The sequence below is a fragment of the Centroberyx affinis genome, unplaced genomic scaffold (assembly GCF_046629955.1).
Source record: "Centroberyx affinis isolate AG114_WGS23_722 - 3 ecotype Tasmania unplaced genomic scaffold, CSIRO-AGI_Caff_v1 ptg002065l_1, whole genome shotgun sequence".
NCBI lineage: Eukaryota > Metazoa > Chordata > Actinopteri > Beryciformes > Berycidae > Centroberyx > Centroberyx affinis.
The window spans coordinates 270852-295871 of record NW_027280395.1 but is presented as its reverse complement, the minus strand read 5'-3'; the positions used below and the strand labels follow the sequence as shown (position 1 = coordinate 295871).

Here is a 25020-nt window from a genome sequence, read left to right as displayed (position 1 = left end):
TCTTTCGGTTCTGTCTTTCTGTCTTTCTTTCATTCTGTCTTTCTCTCTTTCATTCTGCCTTTCTTTTGTTCTATCTTTCTTTTGGTTCTGCCTTACTGTCTTTCTTTCATTCTGTCTTTCTCTCTTTCATTCTGTCATACTGTCTTTCTTTCATTCTGTCTTTCTCTCTTTCATTCTGTCATACTGTTTTTCATTCTGTCTTTCTTTCTTTCGTTCTATCTTTCTTTCGTTCTATCTTTCTTTCATTCTGTCTTTCTTTCATTCTGCCTTTCTTTCGTTCTATCTTTCTTTCATTCTATCTTTCTTTCATTCTGTCTGTCTTTTTGTTCTGTCTTTCTTCCTCTTTCTCTCTCTGTTTCTTCCTTTCTTTCTTTCTCTCTCACTGCCTCTGTCTCTCTTCTGTTTGCCCCTTGTAAAAGTGTGTGTTTCTGTACTTTCTGTGTGTGTGTGAGTGTGTGTGTGAGTGTGTGTGTGTGTGTGTGTGTGTGCGCGTGTGTGTGTGTGTCCTTGTGGTCTGACATTCCCACAAACGATTTATTCTATGTGCTTCAATAGCTACCCAATTACCTGTAACTATAACCCTCATTTTTCTCTGATCAATGGTGGTGTGTGTGGACGCTGCTGCTGTTACAATTTATCACCAGGATTTCAAAAGCTTGTTTCTTGATAGCGGGGCTGTGACAGTATAAACATTGACGGCACCGCAGGGAGCCAATGAAAGAAAATTATATACTTTATTTCTATCAAGGTAAAACAGCGGCTCGGTGACTGGATCCGCTCTCGCACGTCTCGGTGCCGCATTGAAGGAAATGATCACAGCTCGATGATGTGAGGGTTTTGTACAGCTGAAGGATTAATGAGGTGGATTTTGTCTTCTCTCGTGCCCAATGAAACTGTCTCCTCCAATCACGCCATCTAAGACGGCTCCTAGAAATGCTGCAGCTGGTCTCAAATCCTTTAAATTACAAGCCTACCCTCCTTGATGTGATTTTTTTTTATTGTGTATATAATTAGAAAGCTAAAAACCGGTATTCAGTATATTAGTGTTTTGCTGTTCAGTCTGAGGCGGGAAGATGGCATTCCTCTGGATCTCAGCTTATGATCTGGGTAATTGTCTAGCCTAATTTCAGCGTTTGTTTTACCCACAGGTCCCCATATGTGCTTAAGGACGAACCGTCTCTCCTGTGGCCGATTTGCCGCCGTTACTCGCTGTGACCCAGAAAAAACGCAAACAAATCCATCGCGCATGAACGAGCCTCGGCAAACGTCACAAACTGCTGCGGTCGTACTGTACACATCTGGAAGCTCACAGCTGTTCCCGCGATCTAAAATCATGGCTTTCAGTGAAACATCTCTGTGTGAAACATCAAGCAGTGAATACAGTAGCTGCATGTTTCTGTCAGCAACAGAGCGGCTGCATTAATGTCGCTTTGATTTGCTTATTGGTGTTCATTAATAGCAATTTGAATACGCTTAAATTGGTTGATCATTACAAGCCACCAGCAGTAAGCAGTGTGGGGGTCACTAACAAAATATTCCTGTGACCTGAGATTTATCATGTATGATGGAGAAAATAGAAAGGAAATAAGAGCTGAAGAGAGAGGTAGATCTTTTTTTTTTTATATATACTATATATTGCATACACACAGTAGCAGCAGCAGCCATGACATGAGACGTGTCATTAGAAAGCAGCCCACTCTGCTGTCTCTCGCTTTTTGTGGTGTTGACAGTATGAGTCTTGATCTGGAGGTATTTTTAGTCTATCATTAGATACAGCTGACAAGGTGGGGAGGGGGTTTAAGAGAGAGAAGGAGAGAGAGAGAGAGAGAGAGAGAGAGAGACAGACAGAGAGACAGAGAGAGTGTGTAGAGATCCAATATCAGCTGATTACTTCGTCTTTGTTAGTATGTCATTTTTACTTGGACCTGGCCATGTACCAAACTGCAGGCTCTCTGAGCTGTCTTCTATAAGATTTGCAATTATGCCTTTCCTGGACAGGCGCTGAAATTGAATTTTTTAAACCTAATTTAGCCTGATTTTATGTTTTCCCCCTCCCTGGCTTCCTCCACCCATCAATCAATTCCTGGGAGACACGCTGAATATTACCTCTACACTCCTTAATGGTCATATATTAGCCTATTTTAAGAGGGAGAATTCCTTCCTTATGCTATTTCGGTCTTGTCCAACTCCAGCAGCATCAGCTTAAGCATATAGTTAAGCGTAATTCTCATTACGTAGCTGCTCATAAAGATTGTAATCTCCGCCCATGTCACCCATGGATCATCATTTTAAGTTGGTGATGTATCTACTATCACATCCATAAACTCCTTCGCTGTGCCATAAGCGCTCTCCATCAGTATTCTGAGCGTGTCCTGAAGCTGTCATTAGAAGTCTCGCCGGTTAGGTAATTGCACAGTTAACAGACTCTGGTGATATCCCACATATGCCTATTTTTACCGCTCAGTCTGAATCAAACAGACATGGCATCAACATCACTCTCTCACCACCGAGGTGAAGTCAGCCCTGCGGGACACAATGCAGCGCTCCGAGCAGCTGGTTGCCATTTTAATGGCCGCGTTCTTCTTCTTCTCCTCCGCCCTAGGATGCCTCTAGTCTCACTGGTGTTTGTTAAACATGTTGAAGGGGGAGCCATTCGCCAAGCGGATGCAAGTGAACAGGCAAACGATTAGGACTACTAAGTGCCAGTGTTATCGCTTTGACTTTGAGAGGGACTTGTGACTGTGATTTAGATGAGAGTGCAGCAGAGTGATGTTTGTTTTGTCTGTTTGTGTCTATGTGTGTGCATTTTAGAGAATTACCTCGTTTCTGAATGATGCACAACCTCTCATCTCTCATGTTTATGTAAAGCAATCATTTTCAAGAAGATTAGGCAGTTGTCTCCCTCCCGTATTGACTTTGCATAGCTGTGCTCCCATGACACAACGTGAGTGATGATGTTTAACTTCATTTGTTAATGGAGTTCCTGCAATGGATCTTTTTTCTTACCAATGAGTCATATCAAATGAGCCCATACACTCACTGTTAGTATCCAGTGTTCATCCAGAGCCACAGCCAATCATCTTTTTAAATTGCTAACATTTATTACATACATAACCTCTGGAGATGGCCCACTTTTTACTGCAAGCAGACTGATGCTCTATCTGAGAGGACTTGTTTTTAAAAAGTCAAATTTTTCAAACGTCAGAAGGCACAAGCAATGTTCTGACAACAAGTGTTTTGACAGATACAAGCATGTCACAACACACGGATTTCGCTCTCTGAATTATAACACCCAGGAAAGAATAGGGAAGAGTGGCTGATGCAGTAATGCAGAACGGAAGCAGACTTTGGGAATTGTGCGATTGCCTCAGTGCACCTCGAGACAAATTCGTCAGTCTGTTGGCTCCTTAGCAGATAAAGTCAAGGCAGCGTCTAAAAACTTAGATGTCACGTTTCATCCAGGTTTTTGAGTGGCATTCCAAAACGCTGGTTCTGTTCAGTCCTGTGTTTTTTTTCCACCTAAGGAATCTCTGAAGCCTTAACCGACAAGCCGTGGCACGACTCCATACTGTGCAAGGCTTTTCGACAAGGACGATGAGAAGAAACCCATTTTGGCATCCTTACCTCGCTTAGCTGTCGGTTTGATTTCAACATTTTATTGATCATTTTTACAGCTCACAAAGGCCTTGCCCCTAGCTACAACTCAGACCCTTTAACCCCTTATGAGCCGGAGTGCAGCCTCAGGACCTCAGGCAGGACACTCTGGGCAGTTCCAGGGTCGAGGCTAAACGCAGAACGTGACTGTCAGGGATTTCGCTGTCAGGACCCCAAGGCTTTGAAACACCCTGCCTCAGGATCTGAGACGGTCTGAAATCAGTGTTGTGCCTCATATCACTGGACAAAAACACCTTTGACTATCATGTTCCATGCTGGTTTTATTTTATTTATTTTCTTCACTACTGCTACTGTTGTTGTTATTGTTGTTGTTTTTATTGTTGTTGTTGTTGTTCTTCTTCTTGTCCTCCTCCTTCTTCTCCTTCTCCTTCTTCTTCTTCTTGTCCTTATTCTTCTTATTTTCCTTATTCTCTCTCTTCTCTTTCTTCTTCTTCTTCTTCTTCTTCTCCCCCTTCTTCATCTTCTTCTTCTTGTCCTTATTCTCTTCTCCCTCTTCTTCATCTTCTTCTTTTTGTCCTTATTCTCTTTCTTCTCTTTCTTCTTCTTCTTCTCCCTCTTCTTCATCTTCTTCTTCTTGTCCTTATTCTCCCTCTTCTTCTTCTTCTTCTTCTTTTCTTCTTCTTCCATTGGAGTCCCACATATTAGTGCAGAAAGCCAATCTTTTTTTCTGCCTGCAGAGGACACAACCACTGGTTTGATAAGGTTGTTAGACATCTGCACACATGCAGGATGGACACCTCCTACAATGGCTTCATCTGCACATCTTTCACACAGTTGTCCCACTCCCACCTATAATGGAAAATGTTATTTATTGTTTGATTAGAGTCACTGCCCCTCTGCCAGCGTGGAGAGAGGTGGGAAGACGGAGGCGGAGATTGACATTTCTGTCTGGTGGGTTGTGCTAATTAACACCAGAAGGAGACCGCCCACACACACACGGACATACAAATACACACACACACAACACACATACACCCACACACACTGACTAGCCAAAGGAATAGTTTGTCCCTCAGACTCTCTTCTTAGTTGTCAGCAGCTACAAAGAATGGTAACTAGTTGGTTTAGTGTTTTACCTTCAAGAAATAATTGTCTGCAGTGTTGACGCAGGATAGATGCAGGATAAATGCACAAAGGGGGACTTTTAAATTGGCTTTATGTTTAGACAAACAAGTCTCTATAGAAGACTAGTACAGTTGAATATCCAGCAAGTGCGCCTACAATCCCCACCCATATAATTCCTACCGCACATGGCATATCCGTGAAATAGACTTACAATCCTTCGAATTCACTTTAGGAGTCTTATCACTGGGAATACAAAGCTTAACTGTATTCACGTAACATTGCAGAAAGGCTGTGAGCTTTCCCTCACAGCAAGAGCCTGGCTGGATAATTTTGTTAACGCCAATCCACAAACATAGTCGTTTTTATTTTTTCCCCAAGAATCCCCCATGCAAATATTACGTGCTTTTGCTTGCACCTCTGGCGACACAAGCTATGCAAGGTCAAAGTAAAGCAAAATAATAAGAGAGAAAAATAAACATCCCTGTGTTGCTGAAGTGGAAGAGCGTGCTAAAAAGATTTATTATGCGATGTTGCCACCATGATTGTCATTCCTGATAACCATAAATGACTTCCAGCGTGAAACTTGGCCAGAGGCAGGTTGGAAGCGGCCTTGGGTGGTTCAATATTTTGTCAGCTAGTTCATTCTTTAGTTCTGTCGCTCATTTGTTTGTTCTACCATTCATTTGTTTGCGTGTTCATTCATCAGGTCGGTCGGAAATATAATTCAGATTTCAGCTTTGCAGCAGTAAAGAAACATACACATGGCTATGATGTGGAATTGCCTTTCAGAAGCACACACAAATGAAACCAAATTACTGAAAATACAGAAGTGGGGGGTGGGGGGTTGCGGAGGGGTTAATTAAAACTTCTGGTGAATTTTTTATGAACCTATATTATTTTTTTATAGCACATCTGAGCCAAAGGGTGGCAGAGATTTAAGACTGTATTACTGTGTTGGAGACTTCGTTTTATTTAGCCACAGACAGACACCATAATTCTCTCCTAGCAGCTTGTGTCGCTTTTATCAGGCCAGCCATCATCCGCAGCCTTCGGCGTGGACAAATGACCTGGAACCGACAAGAAAAATCCCATTTTATCCAGAACTTAACATTGCAACCTCAGCTCACCTCACGGCTAATGATGTAGCCTACAGTAGCTATATGAACAGCCTCTTTCAGTCGCTCTGTCAGCGCGCGCTTTGTAATCAGTCGGTGATGTATTATGTGGAGGTTAGAAACGAGGTTAGGACCATTACAATAGTATCTCAGTGGCTACTGTACCGACGTCACAGGTTATCTCTCTTTGTATTTTCTTGCTGTATAGTATGTAACATACACACGCATTTGTCTTTATTTTTACTATTGTCCACGTTTTAGAATAATAGTAAAGACATCAAAACTATGAAATAACACAAATGGAATTATGCAGTGACCCAAAAAAGTGTGAAACAAATCAAAACTATCTTATATTTTAGATTCTTTAAAGTAGCCTTTGCCTTGATGGAAAGGCAAAGGCTTTGGAAAGAAATTCATACATAGGATCAACTTCACTATTTATATTTGTCTAAGAAAACAAATTTCAAGCATTTAAGCATAAGCTCAGAATGGTGTTAAGATAATGGAAAACATAGTACATTCAATCAGGTGTGTGCAAACTTTTGACTGGTAGTGTAGATAAAGAAGCCAAACAATCTGACTGGAGATTGAGTCTCTTAAGACGAGGTACATGAGGGCATTTCTAAGTAGCCTATTCTACTCCCATCAGCCAACATTTTAGGCTTCGGAGTGATGAGCGCTCACTCTTGATGTGAGACAAAAAAAAAAAAAGAAACGTGAGTGGGCATTTTCTACGTAAGTAATACAACTGATCAGCCTACTACTACTTATTCTATCAGACCGTGGCTGTTGAGGGCTCTTGCAGCGCTCTCTTGAAGTGCGTCAAACCCTCTCCACAAGGACAAAAAAGCACTAAGGAGAACACTGAACGCGGTGAAAGAACTAGCCTCAGTTCTGCCTTCAAGAATGAAAGGAGCGTTGGGGCGCCCCGGTGGATCACCGAGTAGAGTCCGTACCGTAAGGCTCAGTCCTTCCCGCAGTGACCTGGGTTCGAATCCGGCCCGCAGTCATTTGCTGCATGTCCTCCCCTCTCTCTCTCTCTCCCATACTTTCCTATCTCTCTCTCACACTGTCTCTATCAATAAAGCATAAAATGCCTAAAATAAATCTTTAAAAAAAAAAAAAAAAAGAATGAGAAGAGCGGGAACGGAGATTGAGAAGTTAGCAGCGTTTGAAATTACGGCGCGCTAGGAGGTAATTTCACTTCAAGAGACTACTGGAATCGTTATTCCTTGGAAGTGGTATTGACCAGTCGATCTGCACTATTCTCACTTTCTCCTTAATGAACCTGTCATATTGCAGAGGCTTGGTTGAAACATTAATGAAGCCTACAGTACAATGAAGCATTGAAGTAATAGAAAAATCCAGGTTCCCCAGGAGGTAAGATCAGAGCAGGCATCGGGGTTAAGTGGTAGCATCCATGGTAAATGATTGTTCCATGAATATGCGTCTGTAAAGGGAAATCCGTGGAGCTGAATTATATGAACTACAGCACCTGTCTTTCTCTCTATCACTCCTCTGTGTCGCTCTGTACTTCTCTCTTTCTCTCTCCCCCCTTCTCTCTCTCTCCCTCTGCCTCCCCGGAGTGAGGCAGGGTTAGGGCTGTGCCCAGGGCAGGAGGCTGTATTAATAAGACATACTGCTGTGGAAAGGTATAGATCAGAGGAGAAAACAGCGCCCTGGGCTAAAGCACAGCTAGTGAAGATAGAGGGGGGAGAGAGAGAGAGAGGGAGAGTGAAAGAGAGAGAGAAAGAGATAGATTGAAGGGGGAGGCATAATGCCTAGGGTACTGTGAAAGAATAGATGGCTTTTGGTCTTTGAAAGAGTGGAAGACAAAGACTTGGAGAGGTGAAAAGGAGGTCTAAAATGATGAACTCAGCAGGAGGGCTAAAAAAGGGCAGTGAAGGGAAGGATTTGAGAGATCTGAGGTATATCTGATGTATCTTGGGGCATGTGGATAAAGGAGAAGAAGATCAGCAAATCGGTGAGGAATAAAGATGAAAACGATGCCTCAAAGAGCCGCAGATCTCAGAGTTTGAAAATGCAGCCGCAATTTGCCCCGTTATGGATGGATGGAAACTGAGTGAATCAGGAATCAAAATAAAGTGCAGTCAATCCACCTGACCAGTGATTGATCACCATGTTGTCTTTCTGTTCCCCACTCATTAAGCACCTAAGGTCACACTGTCCTCAGCGATTACCATTACAGATGTGAAAGTGGACAGTTTATCAAGGTGCCAAACAGAGTCCAGCTAAAACGATGGAGCGCGGCGAAAAAAGAGATTCCCTTTTATTTTCCTTGAAGATTTCCAAGAAGCGGCACATTTTATCCCCTCGTTAGTATGCCGGTGATTTTTAGCAAGGAGACAAAAGCTGTTGAGGGGGCGTTTGGCTATGCCAATCTAAAAATGTCTGAGACTGCTCTCCCAAGCACGTCCTGAATTAAAGCCATTGTGATGGTAATTTTGTCACCTCTAATGGACAATTAGATATGCTAGCAGATAGAGAACACTCTGCATAACAATCTCTGGTTTCTAATTACCTCGCCAAATGGCCTGGTTGCTCGTGCGCCTATGGATCTGTAAAGCAATAAGATGGAGGAGTGCAGATAGATTGAAGGTGAAAGGGGGCAGCAGCTGTAAAAGTTATCCTTCCCTGATAAAGGACTGATGGATGAGGAGCTGTATGAACTTTCATATGTCTGTCAAATAATGGCTCTATTCAAAGAATTTCTCAAGTGGCAAGGTTTTCTGTACAGGTCTATTGAAAGGTGCAACTTTTCCATGGCACTGAGTACGTGAGATTGTAGGGCTTTTTTTTTTTATTTAGTAGAAGTGTTACATTACAACGCTATATATCTATTTTGGGGGAAAAATATTACCCTGTTAACATTCAAGTCAGTTTTAACTAGGAGCATAAAGGTGCATTAAATCAGATTTTACAGTCCCATTGCACAAAATGACCTTATTCTATCTGCAGTGGGTTGATGATCAATACCAATGACTCAACAATTACTTTACCAGGTGCTGAGATTTCTAGCTTTCCAAAACTCACCTACTTACTCTGTTTTAGAACCTGTTTTGTCACTTTTATATTTCTGTCCATTCCAGGCCACCGTACATTGTGCCAGAGACTTGACGATGTTGCTGAACTTTCCTTGGCTGCCGATAAAGGTTGATAATAGTCAGAAATTATTGATTACGCCTTTTAACACTAAAAAGAAAAGATATTGCCCTCGAAAATGTAATTATTTAGTCAATAATAATAGCAGCAGGTGTCGTGATGTTTTTCCAAAGGGTGAATATCTAAGTAGGAAAGAACAAAAATTGGGAAAAATCTGCAGAATATGCATAGAAAGGTCATCATAAGGGACTTCTGACACTAGTAAGTACTTTGGAGGACCAACTTCATAACTTGCTTTGTAAGTGATCTCTCTCTGTCTCTCTCTCTCTCTCTCACACTCTCTCTCTCTCTCTCTCTCTCTCTCTGTCTCATGTCAACGGGTTACATTTGTTCTGAACTTGCCGAGTGTCCTGTGTGACGTGATGGGGGAAGCTTCCGGTGTAAGGAGCTTCATTCTTGTCGTATTGTGTATTCTGTCTGTAAAAGTGCAGTAGGTGTATTGCTGAAGGATCAAGGTGAGGCGTTTGGGTCCCTCACACCCTGTAGGAAAGCTGAAAGGGGACGGTCACGTTTTAGGGTGGAATGTATTTTTCTCTCAGGAGCGATATTGTATCATTTATGAATGTTTGGGGGGCTGCAAAATTTTATATGTATGGAGGGAGAAGCAGGTTGACTGTCTGTATCTAAATGTTGATTATACCTGTGAGGGCTGCCAGCACTGTAAATATTGTTATTTGTGTGTGTGTGTGTGTGTGTGTGTGTGTGTGTGTGAGGGGGTTTGGGATCAGGGGGGTACTGGGGACTTGAGTTTTTAATATGATTTTAGTCTCTTTCCTCCTCTGTTTTGTTGTGAGATGTTACAATAAAGACCATCAACAGTCAAATTCTCTCTCTCTCTCTCTCTCTCTCCCTCTCTCTCTCTCTCTCTCCCCCACTGCAGGTAATGAACTTTTGTACCGTAATCGCGATGGCGACGTCGTCAAGTTCAACGTCGACACAAATGAGAAAACGGTCTTGGTGCATAACAAGAAGTTTGTAAGTCTTTTTTTTTTTTTTCTCTCTCTCTTTTTCTTATTTCCTTGAGCACAACCACAGGACTGAAAGAACTGACCATGGCTGCTCATGAATTAAATTAAAACTTTTCTTGTAGTGTCAGCACATCAAAGCGCCCAAAGCTCTTTTATTACAAAGCTTATTCAAATGATCCTTCATTACTGTGAGATGTGCGTTGCCTAGTTAACACTCAGGGCTTTGGTTATGTGGTAGAGATGTTGAGATGAAATACGGCGGCAGTGTTGCGGCGGCTTGGGTGACGACACACAACATTATGTCCGTCATCAAATCAGCAAGCACCGCCGCAAAGATTAATGCGTCTCCCGTTTGCTTCGGGAGCTGAGCCATCCGTCAAACCCAGTCACTTAAAGACCGGCTTAATGAAAAAATACCACGCATGGTTAAAGGTCTCATCTTTTTTGTCTTTTTTTTCCCCCCGTCTGCTTTCGCTTCTCAGGAAATGTACAAAGCCAGCAAGTACGAGGTGTCTCCCGACATGAAGCATGTGCTGCTGGCCTACAACGTGGCGCCGGTGAGCCTCTCATTTGTTTGCTTGTTTTTTGAATTAGCAAACTGACAGCCAAATATGTCAGGGAGGGGAGGGTAGGGGAGGGGAGGGAGGAGGGATGGGGAGGAGGGGGACAGAGGCGCGTACTGCGGCGAAGGCAGCGGGAGCCGGGGGGGAGGGGGGAGGTGGGGAAAGTAATCATGGTGGGGTGTAAAGGCCCGTCGCACACCGCTGCCTGTCAGCTATGGCGGCGGGGACCAGCACAGCCGAGTGGAACTGTAGCGAGGGAGGTGAAAACACAAACAAATCCCCACGGCGCCCCACGCACAGGGAGGGAGATGAGATCCAGAGAAGGAGAGAAGAAAGAATGAAAGTGTTGGCTGGGAATTTATCATTTATGTGTAAAACGAAATAAAGTGTCCCGTGACTACGTCCGGCCTCTGGCAGGAACGCGATGGGCTTGAAAAGCTCTGTGACCCACGAGCCCTTTGGCATGTCAGCTCCTAATCCAGGTAGTTCCAGATATATTTAATCATTTCGTCGGCTAATGTTTGTGGATCTACTTCATCCTGTGTTTTCTCTGCTGCACCGCTGAGTCGCTGTAGAGAGTTTGTACACATTGTTAGTGTGTGAAGGGAAGGATGTTTGGCAGAGAACCTTGTAACCTTGTCTTATTGCCTGAGATGAATAGAAAATATATAAAAAGCAAACAGCCAGGCTGGAAAAGTGACACGCTAGAGGTGTGTGTGTGTGTGTGTGTGTGTGTGTGTGTGTTTGTGCATGCGTGCGTGCGTGATGATATCTGCATGTGTTCGCATTTATTATTCCATCCATGCCTCCATCACCTTGATGGATGACAACAGCATTCACATACAGTCATTGCAGCGACACACACACACACACGCACACACACGCACACATACACACACACACACACATGCACACACACACACACACACCTCATCTTCATACTCAATGCTTACACTTACCCTTCAGAAATGTGTTATTTCTCTCTCTCTCTCTCTCTCTCTCTCTCTCTCTCTCTCTCTCTCTCTCTATCTATCTATCTATCTATCTATCTCTCTCTCTCTGTCCCTCTCTCCCTCTAGAGCCATTTAACAGTCAGTGTTCATAATAAACACATGTTTTGCATACTAACACTAGAGGTGCAAATATCACCCTCCTCTGAATTGCATATATTGGTATGGAACAAGGCTCCAGTGGGCAATGACTTGGCACATTCATTTGTATTGCCCAACTATAATGTAATGCGCTGCCACCATAAACATCTATATCAGTAGCATTTGGTTTGGTGCTATTTAGGAATTGGAAACATACCACATGGAGCAGTGAAAACATGTGACACTGGTGCTATAAAAGACACTGGCACCGATAACATCATGCTATAGCTGAAAGTAGTAAGAAGTAGTAGATGTTCTGTCTGGTTTCTCCTACATACCATGAGCCTGTGGTCAATGAGGGAAAAGCTGACATCAGTACACTGAAAATTATTGTTTTTTTATTTATTTAAGCATTGTTTCACATCAGAGTCACACTGATTTTCAATGGAGCCAAGTTACACACCAAAACAAATTCACAAGTAAAGATAATACAAACTCATTCATCAAGGACAGTTACATTCATTCATGGTGAGATAAAAAGTCAGATTTTTTCTTATCATCCAGGTTAACTAGTACGTCAAGTTTCAAGTTAGAACTGCAGATCCAGAAAGTAGTCTTTCCCAGATGAGATCACATTAAACACATCCTCAACAGAGCCCTCCAGTGAAATCAATGGAGCCAAACATGCTGATATGTTATACATTCACCTGATAAAGGAGATGTTTATTGACTAGGATTCAACCAATATGGGTTTTTCAAGGCCGATACGATACTGACATTTTTGTAATGAAGCTGCCAGTAGCCAATATTTTGCGCCAATATTCAAGATTTTTACATGTTTCCATTTTCATGCCAAAAAATTACAAGTACTCAGCATTTCCCCCCAGAATTATCAATTAAATGAATGAATACAAAGTGTAAAGAAAATAAACTTTCAGTGCAGCTTTCATAGACTGATTTTATCTTTCTGTGGTCAGGGAGAAACCTCCATCATATTGACAGTGGACAATATATCATATTTATTAAAAGGTCAATATCAGTCTGATTTATTGTCTAACCAATATGTCAGTCGAACCCTATTACTGGCCAATAAAAATAACCCCCTGAGACACACAGCCCTTATTCAAATACATTTTAACTCTACAGAGGCGCTAGTGTGTGTATGCTTCCATATCAGTTTCTCTAGGGAACAACAGTTGGATATAAAGGCAGACTCTTCCAGATTCTGGTTCACCTCCAGTCCTCCTCTTCTGATTACTGGAAATCAAACTAATAACCCTCCTAATAACAAGTCAGTAGGAACAAGTCTTACTTAACTGTGACATCTTCAGTGATTCTAGTTATGCTTTATGTTTTGTTTTGTCTGTAAGTCAGAGATAGAGAAATAAATCAAATCAAGTGTTTCATGTGACCCGGTCCTCTTCTTCTTCTTAGGTGTACCAGTATTCCTACACTGCCTTCTACATCATCTGCAGTCTGGAGACTCCGTAAGTAGGCGTCGGGTCCACGTTGTTCCATTGTACATTGTATTTCATTACCATATGCTTTAATGTCGCACCCGGCTTCACTGCCAGTGAGAAAAACTAATTCGCTCCTCTTCTCTCACACCTCCCACCTAGCAGCTCTGCTTATGTTTCAGTCTAAACTTCTGCATTGTAATCTACTAAACCGCTACTACTGATACTATTTGTGTAGTCAAAGGAGTATAATCTATGACCTCTGTTGTCGACCAGGTGGAATTGCAACAACATTGGCAGAATTTGCATCTGCACCCCTCCTGTCCCATTGATTAAGCCTGTAATTGACACAAACGGTAAAGTCACATTTTCATAATAGAGGAGTAAGCTAGCTAATTAGAGCAGAGATCCAACAGAAACGTCTAGTGAAGAGGTAATATATCACCATGCAAAATACTGTAATAATAATACTACTTTTGAGTATTTAGAGATTTATCATACACCATTTAAATATTTTATTTACGTGTATAGGTGTGAATATGAGCGTGTGCACAGGTATGTGTGTAAATATATGTATGTATGTGCATATGTGTGTATATATATACTGTATGTGTATATGTGTGTGGGTATTTGTATGTATAGCCATATATGTAGCCTATATATCTCCTTATGTTTTGGAGGAAATCTTTAAAGATGGTCTATGTTTTGTACCAAAAACCCCAATAAAAAAAGCAAAAAGAATAGATAAATAATAATAATAATAATACTTAGAATAGAAAATATATAGATAGAACAAATAGAACAAATAATGTAATAGAACAAAGCTTTTTTTTGCCTTCGTATGTCTTAAGTCGCGATGGCGGTCTCACCGGCCTCCAACATTGAGCAGTTGAAAATGCGTGGAGAAATGAATGTCTGGGGAGTAGCTTCAGGACTCGTCTGGGCTCTTTGCTGTAATTCACCCTCTCTGATGTTCATACCGGTTAAGAACACATGAAGAAATAGCTGAATATGCGGTTTGCCCTTTGTTATGCGAGGCTTTCCAAGCATGAGTGTCTCCTCATGCCCATAAAGCTGCGCGTTTTGAGGTTGTTTCCTCGTCGTTGGTTCAGATTATGTTCTCACTTCTAACGAACCGTACAGCAGTTTGCTTGGAAGAAAACCGAGATGCACATTTTCAAAACGGAGTATAACAGTGAGTTTTGAAAGCCAGAAACCGCAGCAGCTGGTGAAGTAATTGTTGAGTCATTGGTATTGATCAATAACCCAGGTATAATTTGGTCATTCTGTGCTGCGAGACAGTAAACACCTTACTTATTTCCCCTTTAAATTGCCCCAAACCAGGTCACTGTATGACAGCATTGTCAGAGGCCGTCCTGCTCAAATCTATTTGTGTGCTGCCACCCAGTGGTAATGTCCCGAAAAACACCCAGTTGATGACCTCATTCATCTTTGCCTCCAGACAAAGACATAGAGGCAGTGGCACCTCTAATTCTGCAGCCTGCACTGCGCAGCACTTTTCTCAATAAGGAGAGGTGACACTGTTATAAAGAGCTGGTATTTATGGATGCACTTAAACCTTTATTCTTAGATGTGCTACACTTGTACTTTGCTGCCGCAGTGCTGGAGTTCAACAGCCCTTGTGTATGTGTGAGCGTGTGTGTGTGTGTGTGTGCACTTTCATCTGATAGCACTGTCTCCTCTGTGCACACCCTAGGGAGACGTGGAACTTGAACCCTCCAGAGGTGCGAAACGCTCAGCTGCAGTTTGCAGGTTGGGGACCCCAGGGTCAGCAGCTGGTAAGAACTACTACTCCCATCAACCCCCTCTCTCTCATCTCTGCCTGCCGATGACCAGTGATTTTTTGAGTTATATATTAATATTTCATTTCCAGAGTTTGCATTTTCCTCGAGTCCATGTTCTAAGTTTGATTCCTTCACTGAATATACACTACCAGTCAAAAGTTTGAACACACCACATTTATCTTTATTATTACTATTTTCCCCATTTTAGAATAATAGTAAAGACATCAGAACTATGAAATAACACAAATGGAATTATGCAGTGACCAAAAAAGTTACCAAAAAACTATCTTATATTAGAATAGAAATTCATACATAGGCATCAACTTCACTGTTTATATCTGTCTAAGAAACAAATTTCAAGCATTTAGGCATAAGCCTTTAGATCAAAATGGCTTTAAGATAATGAAAAACACAACATCCAATCAGGTGTGTCCAAACTTTTGACTGGTAGCATACACACAGACCTATTTTATCCCTCGCAGTGTAAATAATCTTAATGATTAAATGAGATTCCCCCATAAACAATCTTCAAATTAAATGTCGTCCTTCCTTTGAAACTATCCCAAGATGAGTCATCCTACGCCTCCATCATCACACAGTCTGACTTGTCAGAGCATTTAATAAGCTTCAGTCTGTTGGTTTGCAGGGCAGACAGACTGTAAGTGATTACATCCTGCAGCACAATGCTATTAATTACCTGTAATCTCGTCAGCGGATTAATTAACAGAGTCGCTAGATTGATACAGCCCAGAGTTTCCCGCCATTAGTCATGAAATGGCTTCACTTCCAGCAGTCAAGTTGTGTTAGCGTGAAACTGAGCAGCAGCTGGCTTCCCTTAAGGTTCAGATGTCCTCTGTCAAAGAGGTGGAGGTGGAAGTGAGAGGTGTCCATCTGCCAAAACACACACCCACACACACAGTATGCAAGCGAATGCCTTCATATTTAGACATCTAATACACACAAATCAGCCCACCTGTTATCCTGTTTCCAAATCCCTCATGTACTTGATTAAATCTCCTTTACAGACTCGTAGAGACACGCATGAATGGGCATGTGTATACACAAACATACACACAGAAATACACTTACTCACAGATGTCCAGCCACATGTTAAACTGTCTGTTAGGCTGAAAAGTCAATGTAATTGGGTAAATGAGTGAGCTCTCAATTCCGCAGAGGATGAACTGCGTTTCTTTACATGTTTACCTAGGTGTGTGTGTGTGTGTGTGTGTGTGTGTGTGTGTGTGTGTGTGTGTGCGCATGTGCATGTGTTCAACCCTTCCCAAAGATGTTTTTTGCCTTATTTGTTGCGAGTAAATCCCCCAGTGAATAGACAGCCCGGAGTGGAGCTCAGGGGGAGAGTTTCACTTTCTTTTTTCCTGCTCCCTGTAGGGGGCTAATCTCCAACACATGGCTGACACACTTCTTGTCAAACCCAAAGTATGACCGCTCAGCCCCAGGAGGCCTCCCTGTATTAGCATAGAGAGTGTATGTGTGTGTGTGTGTGTGTGTGTGTGTGTTTGTGTGACACAGAGACAGCGATAGAGAGAGACAGAGTGCAACAGAGACTTTGTCCAAATCATCTAAGAGTCTGATCACACCTACAGTTCATTTTCTTTGGTCTGAACCATAGTGGAAGAAATTTTCTTTGCTCCATTTTTGGTTCCGGTTCGTTTAGATTCACACTTCCCAATTCCAAGTGAACCACGGCTTGTAAACAAAAGTCACATGGACTCAAAAGTAGCTTGGTTATTGGTTAGAGTTTTGGTAACCTGTTATCACACAAAGGTAAAGATTTTGGAGGTGGGGGAGTCAAAACAAATCTGCAACTTTAGCTAAACATGATGGACTTGTCTCCGTCCTTTACCGTATTCATACCAGTTAAGAACACATAGCTGAACATGAGCATTCCCTTGTATCAATAAAACCTTGCATTTTGGGGTCGTTTGCTGTATTTGGATTCTGTTCAGAACAGAAAACCGCATTTTCAGACCGTTTCAGTGCGGTTAGAGTTCAAATAGCATTGATCCCACCTGCCCAAAGAAACCAAACTTGAGGATTAAACGCTCCAGAGTTCGAATAAACCGCTCCAAACATTGCATGGTGTGAACGCGCCCTGAGTGTGGATCCCAGCCGACTTCGGCAGTGTTCTACCTTCCTTCGGAGAGAACGGGGCCAGGTCTTCTCTCTGTGCTGTGGCCTAGATTAGCTTCTATACAGGGACTCCATCTGCGCCGAAGTGACACCAACCCACTTGGGCCTCCGACTTGCCTCTCCTCAAGAGGAACGAATGGTGACAGCTCCTATGTTACCTTTGAGGAAACGCAGGGCTCGTTGGAGAAACTTTTGCCTAGCCTAGTTCTTCACTCTGTGCCATATTTCTGTTGGCTTTTGAATACTGTTGTACAAAATGAAGTTCATATGGTACAACACTGGATCCTTGCTAAGGTTTGAGTCTCTTTACGCTGTAGCACTAGGTGAAATAGAAGCAGCACTGTGTCAATAATGTGAGAACCTTGAACATCTACAGTATTGGATTTCCCACTCTAAATCACCGCATCACTCAGGCTGCTGCTCAAAGTGAAAGATTTTTGGTGAATCGCTCGCAAAATTCACACTGATACCGGCTCGAGGCCAAAGGATTCCATAATCCCGAAGATATTGAGCGAACCGCTTTCTGTAGTAGCTTCAGATTGATTTCGGCATGGCATTAGTGCTGTAACATTTTAAAATCCCAGCCCCAAGAGCCCCCCCAGCCGCACTCTCTATGGGTGCTGATGATCTATTATTCTCTGTAATGAAAGAGTTGACCTTCAGTTGTCTGGCAGGCTCCGCCGGCCGCTCCCGACAGGGCGCAGTCAGTGTGTGGAGGGGAGCGTCAAAAGTCGAAATCGGCTCACAGTATTTATCATCTAATCAGAAAACTAATCAAAAACTTTTGTCAATATGGAAATATGATTGCAAAAATTGGTTTTGCCTTTCCACATTTATAAAGTGAACTAGAAGGGCATTCGGAGAGCTCAGACCTCCGCTAGGGTTCGTGCTATTATTGCTTGTTCGTGAGTCAGTTCCGGATCCGCTCCAAAATTTAAAGGGTCCTTGGCCCATGCTACACCCTTCCACGAAGTTTCATGAAAATCGGGCCAGTAGTTTTTCCGTAATCCTGCTAACAGACAAACAAACAGACAACCAAACAAACAGCACCGAAAACATAACCTCCTTGGCGGAGGTAATAAAGGAAACATCTACACACATTCTCTGTTAATATACGCACCGTTCTGCAGCGTCTGTTTGGCCTGTATGCCTGAAAAAGCACCACACTACACAAGACACCTGAGTGTGTTTTGACCAAGCAGCCAAAAACAAGGGTGAAATTTGAAGCCAGGGCTGAAGTGGCATCAGCAGCAGTTCCTAGAGTAGAAGAGGCCGGCTCAAAAAAGACTCCAAACCGCCCAACTCCATGCAAGTCAGTGGGGCCACAGCCAAACTTCTCATTAAAAATATAAAGTCGATACATTTTTTGGAGAGATTATGGCTAATTTCACTTCTTCTAATGTGTGTCCTTATGACGATCTTCGAAATAATTGTGTCATTAACGGGATATAACGGATATAAAACGGGGTTGTTTTCCTAGTGATCGACAGGTGAGTAGTAGGCAGCGCTGTGGCTCTGTGGACGACCCGCTGCTTCGCTTTGGCTGCTCCGGCTCCAAAAAATGTCAACATGGCGGCGACCTTAAACACAATCTCCAGGCTTCAGAAGCGGCCCTTCAGAAGCGGGCCCTTCCTTTGACCCCGGGGTTGATGTTGTCTGCGATAGTGCGACCTCTGCCTCACCCGGATCTCCCTCGCCTTGTCTTAACGTGTCAGTGAAAATCCCGGACGCTCCTTATCTTTCCCCTCGTGCGTGTTGATAATAAGAATGCGATACTTTATTCATCACTGCAGGGAAATTCTCTTTTACTTTGCTTCCCTCCAGCGTGATCAGAGGTCAGGGTCAGCTACAGAGCAGCGCCCCTGGAGCTGGTAGGGATTCAGTGTCTCACTCAAGGATACTTTAGCAGAGGGGGGAAGCTGCTTGTCGACACCAGTGTTTGAACCCGTGTCTTCCAGTTGAAGGATGTTCGGTCTCTCAAACCCCTAAGCCGCACTGCCAACCTCCCAAACCGCATTAACATTCCTTTCTCCTCTCTCTCTTCGCTTGTAGATCTTCATCTTTGAGAACAACATCTACTATCGCTCCACGGTGGAGAGCCGCTCCATCCGTCTGGTCTCCACCGGAAAGGAGGGCGTCATCTTCAACGGGCTCAGCGATTGGCTGTATGAAGGTAAGCCAGAAAAAGCTGCGCAAACAAAGCGGCGATTTGGCCTTAATGAGCCGACCGCTGTCTGTCTGCGATGTCGCACAAGGACCAATATGGAAAACAGTCACGCCATTAAATGCTCAATGAACCTCATCCTTCCCTCCGTCTCCTCCCTCCATCTCAATGTGCTATTCTAATGTCTGGATACTGTGCAGGAGTACATGTATTAGCACGTAATGATATGAGACACCGTGACTCCCAGCCGTCTGCCCCGCATTAGTATTTTTGGCGTGCAGGACTTGATTTCCTGCAGGTAAATTAAAAATGGAAACTCTTGTCAATTTGCTTCTGGTTTACACAGCTCAGAAAATGAATGTTCTACATCAGTTGATTTGCATTAATTCAGCGGCGGCGTGTGTCGTACACACTCCGATACAGATGTCACGGTGCTCTCCGAGCGTCGACGCCAGCGATCAAAGCTCACCTGCGCGCCTCCGCCTGCCTCCCAGGGAAAAGAGGACGGGCTCTGTGTTAGCATTCGACTAATGAATTTATATCCGCTGCGCTGGGTGCGCTCTCTGCTCCAGTGGAACAGAGTTTTAATAACAGAGAGATGGCGAGAAGGGTGGGGGGGGGAGCGAGGCAGATAGATATGAATGGCGATAGCAGAAAGAGAGAGGCAGACTATGATACACATCTAGCTGTTAATCCTTGCGTGACAGTATAAAAAATGACATATCTGTTTGGCTCATGGATTGATAATGGCTGTGAACGGCCACTAGAAGGCCTCAGAGGATTTAGAAGCTGTGACAGTGAGGTTATCTGAGGTTACCGATGCACTAGGACAAGAGCCGTATGACCACTTTTTCTGCATGACTGCTCTGTTTTTATTTGATGTCGTCAACCGCAGACTCCTCTTATCTCCGCATTAGGCAGTCTGACATTTGAAACCATGTCCATCCTCCAAGAGCAGTATCCGTCCTCAGCCATTTAAACATTAATCAGTGTGATATTGCTGTGTCTGACCCCCTTGACTCATATTTATGCTGTGCTGAAGGCCTGGTAATTTACACTCATCATTTATTGACCAGATAAATCTTTCATTGAGAGAGAGAGATAAAAAGAGGAGGGGAGGTGAGGGGGGTACAGGTGCTTGATCTGCTTGTCAATGTTAAAGGAGAAATCCACCCTGCACACCGTTAAAAAGACAGTCATTGGTGATGTACCTTGTATTTCTGGGCCCATTTTGTTCTTTGGTGGTGAATTTGTCAAATTTCCGCAGATAACTAGCCAAATATAGACGACATGACATCACATCAAGATATTTCCACTGCAGCTACAATGGAGTTTGATAGCAGAAAATGTTTCAGTGATCCAAAACATCAACGATAAACGTCAGGTTTTGGTGTCAGTCCCTCAGAATCAAAGAGCGAGGGCTTCTTTCTAGAGACGCCATTTTGCACCAAGAGACATTCAACAATCATACAGGGAGAAATCCATCATAGGGACAAAAGGGAGAGAGACAAATTTCTCCACTGACAGTAGCCTCAATAGACCAGAATGCACTGCAGCCATTTATGTTGTGATTTGAGTAAAGTAGTAGCTGGCTAGCTATGTTTTATTCCCATACACCCACCTTTAAACTGAAGTAGAAGTAGACAAGGCAGGTTGAGGGAAAGTGGTGACACCAAAAAAGTTAATTACAACACATTTTACATCACAAATTAACTGCAGGAATGCACTGAACATCACAAGTTGATGATATAACAGTGAAAGAGTATTCGAGGATGGGTTTTTCATTTAAACATACTACTTCACATGCAATGATGGCAATGTAGGTTTAAAACGGTTCACCAATTCTCCACTTTTTCTGCATTTCCCTTTATACTAACACTGTCTTGATGTATTTCCATCTTAATTCATTTTGGATGTAGTACAGTACATCAACAGTCCTTTAATGAGTAAGACCCTTCTGAAAGTGATTTTCTACCTATAAATAGAACAGATTTGGCGATAGCCCAGCGGTGATGCTAGCATCTGTGGGGGAGCACAGATGCCGGGCCGGGGTTGTGCAATGTTTGCATTCATCAGACTGAGACTGCAAGGCAGAGGATTTTCCATGCTGATGACTGAGGCTCTGCTCCGGCCAAGGTCAAGCTCCGGCTCAGACTGCCGCCGAGGAGAAACGAGCTCTTTAGCTTTGCTTGTCGCTGCACGGCACATTTGATGGTGCAGGGTGAAAGGTTGCAAATAATCTCCCAGGCTTAAATATCCTCTGGCCTGCTTTGCCGTCTTAATCCATGATTGCGTGTGCGTGATGTGTGATGTGTGATGTGTATGTGCATGTAGGAGAGGGAGAAGGACGGAGACAGAGCAAGAGGAAATGAGAAATTAAAAGCCGAATTAAAAAAGAGAGACGTAGCCAAGAGACCTGTCGGCTGTGCGTAATAGTCGAAGACACCTCAGGAGATTCTCAAATGTTCTGTCATCTGTCGGCTGTCTGATTATTGAGGCTGTACTGACGCCGCCACATCCTGCAGTGTGACGTAGCCCGAGGACAGAGCTGTTTATTGGGCTCTGGTACGCTGAGATAAAACCGACGTTGTTTTGATTTGAGTCATGTTTGCCCCATAGATGTTTGGCTAGATGGTTGTTTTCATCGGGAAAGCTTGTTCAGAGGGTTGTTTCTGTTTATCACTGCGAGGCCGCAGGGCACAAAGTCACATGATCAACACGCCTGTGCCGGGAGAGTGAAAGACTAATAAAGGGAATAAAAATGATAAAAAATGATGTTAGTTTTATAGGTAGGTATGAATATAAGCTGAACATGTCTGATCATTTGGTGACAGTACAATTCAATCTACAGCTATAGATGCAGTTTTTGTAGAAGTTACTTTTTTTTTTCTGCATTCATGCTGCATTACTTCTGTACTCTAGCTTCCCGCCCCAAAATGAGGTGAACTTCAGTCAATATTTTCAACCATCTAGAAAGTACGAATGATTTGGCAAGCATTTATTTGAGAAACATGAGGTTGGCATCACAAAATATTGATTTTTAACTCCTGGAAAACATCAGAGAAAGAACTGTCGTAAGTAGCTGTAACAGTACTCATGCATGATGGATGCTGCCACTTGTGAGAATTTTAGAACCAAAATTATGTATTGATAATTCATGACTACAACCTACTACAGATAATCATCATAAATAATATCCTTCTCTATACTTTGCTACATTTTCATATAAATAAATGTCCATTTTGCTACTCGCAGATTGATATAACACAATAGTGATTCAACCTATATCCAGTTCATGATCGGTTTGACATTTGTTGTTCTAAACACCTGGTGTCCAGCTGTCTGTGTAGTGTCTTTGGAATCAACAGAAGAAGAACTGGGTAGTTAGCATGAGCAGCGATAGCCACCATGGCTGAACTGACATAGAAAAGAGAAACTCAAACTGCATCAACAGAAAATCCAAGCTCCGCCCACACTGTCTGATTGACAGGTGATCTGTTGCCAGAAAAAATAATAAATAAATGAAAAAACACTTTAAGGAAGACTTGTCTGCATAAATGGGGACAGTAGCGACTTTCTCCCATGCAGCTTTTTTCTTCTTCTTCTTCTATCTGTTTAATACAGAGCTGCAAAGCATCTTAATACAATTCTCTTCTTTTGCTATACCAGCTGGGAATGTTTTCATTGGATCGATGCAAAGCAATCACAAACTATAGATGTGGCTTTTGACTGAAGCTCAGCAAAATCTCACTTTACTCTCTCTTGTCTTGTCTCTCTTCACACACACATTTGCAGCTCATACTCTCCCCTCAGAGTCAGCGCAGTAGTAATTGTATACACACAGGTATTTCATTGACAAGAACAAGAACACAGAGGTAGTGGTGGAAATTGGTTTCAGGCTGTAAGAACAAACTGCAGGCTGCATTTATTTCCCATCTACTGTACATTAGCAGTCTTCAGTGTGGTTCTAGTGTGTGACGCTGCTGCCATCTGTTGGCCATTTTGAATAAACAGACAATCTGATCACTTTGTCAGTACAGATTCCTATCGATATTACTGATATCTCCACTGGCCGTAACCGTTTGGTCTTTTCTTATTACTCGTATGTGAATGACAGTGTAATCAAGAAAGCGCCAACTGGGACATTTCTTTCTTCTTTTTCTCATTAGTCTGGTCCATCTGAATCTGTCACCTCGCACTCATTATTTCCCATTGGCCACTTGACTCACAATCATGGCATCTCATGCATTAGTAATGTCCTCTGCTCAGTGAATAATTTAGTCCGCACAGCGGGATGGAGAACATGGGGAGAGCAGATGAGCCTGCGACAGCTCACCTTGATAATCGTGACAGTGGAGAGAAAGTGAGGCGAGGGGGAGACAGGAAGGAGACAGGATCGCATCGCTTTAAGAGAAAGAGAGAAAATGAGACTGAGCTCAAATAGCAACATGAAAAAGTATTTTTCTGTGTCTCCCTTTCGTCCTCTAGCTTTCTTTTGTCACCGCGCACATATTTTCAGACGCATTTAGAAACTTAACTACTTTCCCCTTGACTAGCCAAGGTGACTGGGCGTCCCCGGCCCGTTCCACTCCACATGGAAAGCCTTTTGAAGCTGCCGGTGGTGGAAGTCAGCAGGCGGCGGCAGTGGAACCGGCCATGCGGGAAATCATTTTTTTTATTTTATTTTTTTCATCATTAGTGAATGCAGTCCTGCGCCGCTTCTGCTCATCATCAGACAGATAGCTGGTGTCCCACCGCCAGCGAAATCCAATCATTCCCCACTGAGCTCCAGCAGCAGGGTGCGGGCGGAGACGCCAGGCGGGCGGGGGAGAGCAAACAGACTAACTCGACTAAATGTTACCATTAGCCCTGTTGCTGCTTGTGTCACTGGCAAGCCGGCGACTGCAATTATAATTAGTTTAAAACACCATCCAGCGGTGGAAAGGTACTGCGTCGGGCCTGTGTGGGGTAAATACGGCAGAAGTACTTTTGCAGAATTAGTTTTGAGCAGCTGTGTAAGATATTATGTAAGGATGTCGTTATTTGTGTGTTTTTGTGTTCTTTGAGGAGTAATGGGACCCGTGGATTGGGGGGGGCCGGGTTGGGTGATGGAGGAGGAGGAGCAACTTTTGAAGCTTTGAACTTCAATAATATGTCACTTAAGCAGAGCGCTACCTGTATAAGTATTTATTTTTAATTTTAGTTTATACATGGGTATTACTATAACCTCATGCAGGCTTCCATTGGTACAACTATTTTCTTTGGGAAGCTGTGCATATGAACAATGAGCCATGATGATTATTACTATACATTTTTCTTTTATTATTTAACCTTATTATATGATGTCTCCCATTGCCTCTGTTCATGCAGTTGGTGTTCATCATAAATAAATAAATAAATCAAACTTTTGAGTATGCATGTAAGCGCATGTACTGAGGGGTTTTCAAATGATGCTGCCTATCAAGTGATTCCACCAAGCATGCCCAGTTAATGAAAATGATAATTGGTAGTTGATGTCTGCTAATTCCCCGAAGCCAGCACCTAGTCCCACAGATAAACAGCATTAATGAAATTTTAATTGCAAAAGTTGATATAAATGTAGCTAGTGGCGCACTATAACAATAAGTAGAACTATTTCGATGCCTTCTATGATGTTGCTATAAACTTAATAATGAATTGGATTGTTATGCCCATGCTTAATGCTGTCAGAAAGTTCCCTCAGCGAACTGATATTTGCATAATTTGCTAATGACTCACTCTGTGTGTGTGTGTGTGTGTGT

General features: G+C 42.9%; 1 protein-coding gene across 2 annotated transcripts in view; it reads left to right on the top strand.

Annotated features, from left to right (window-relative positions):
• The window catches only part of LOC139654245 (A-type potassium channel modulatory protein DPP6-like), a 128348-nt gene that overhangs the window by 86824 nt on the left and 16504 nt on the right, over window positions 1–25020 (top strand). For both annotated transcript variants that reach the window (XM_071531328.1, XM_071531329.1), the window contains 5 exons: window positions 9919–10013; window positions 10489–10563; window positions 13095–13147; window positions 14835–14916; window positions 19129–19249. In XM_071531328.1, coding sequence (XP_071387429.1) covers window positions 9919–10013; window positions 10489–10563; window positions 13095–13147; window positions 14835–14916; window positions 19129–19249 — 426 coding nt within the window. The remainder of the gene's footprint in view (window positions 1–9918; window positions 10014–10488; window positions 10564–13094; window positions 13148–14834; window positions 14917–19128; window positions 19250–25020) is intronic.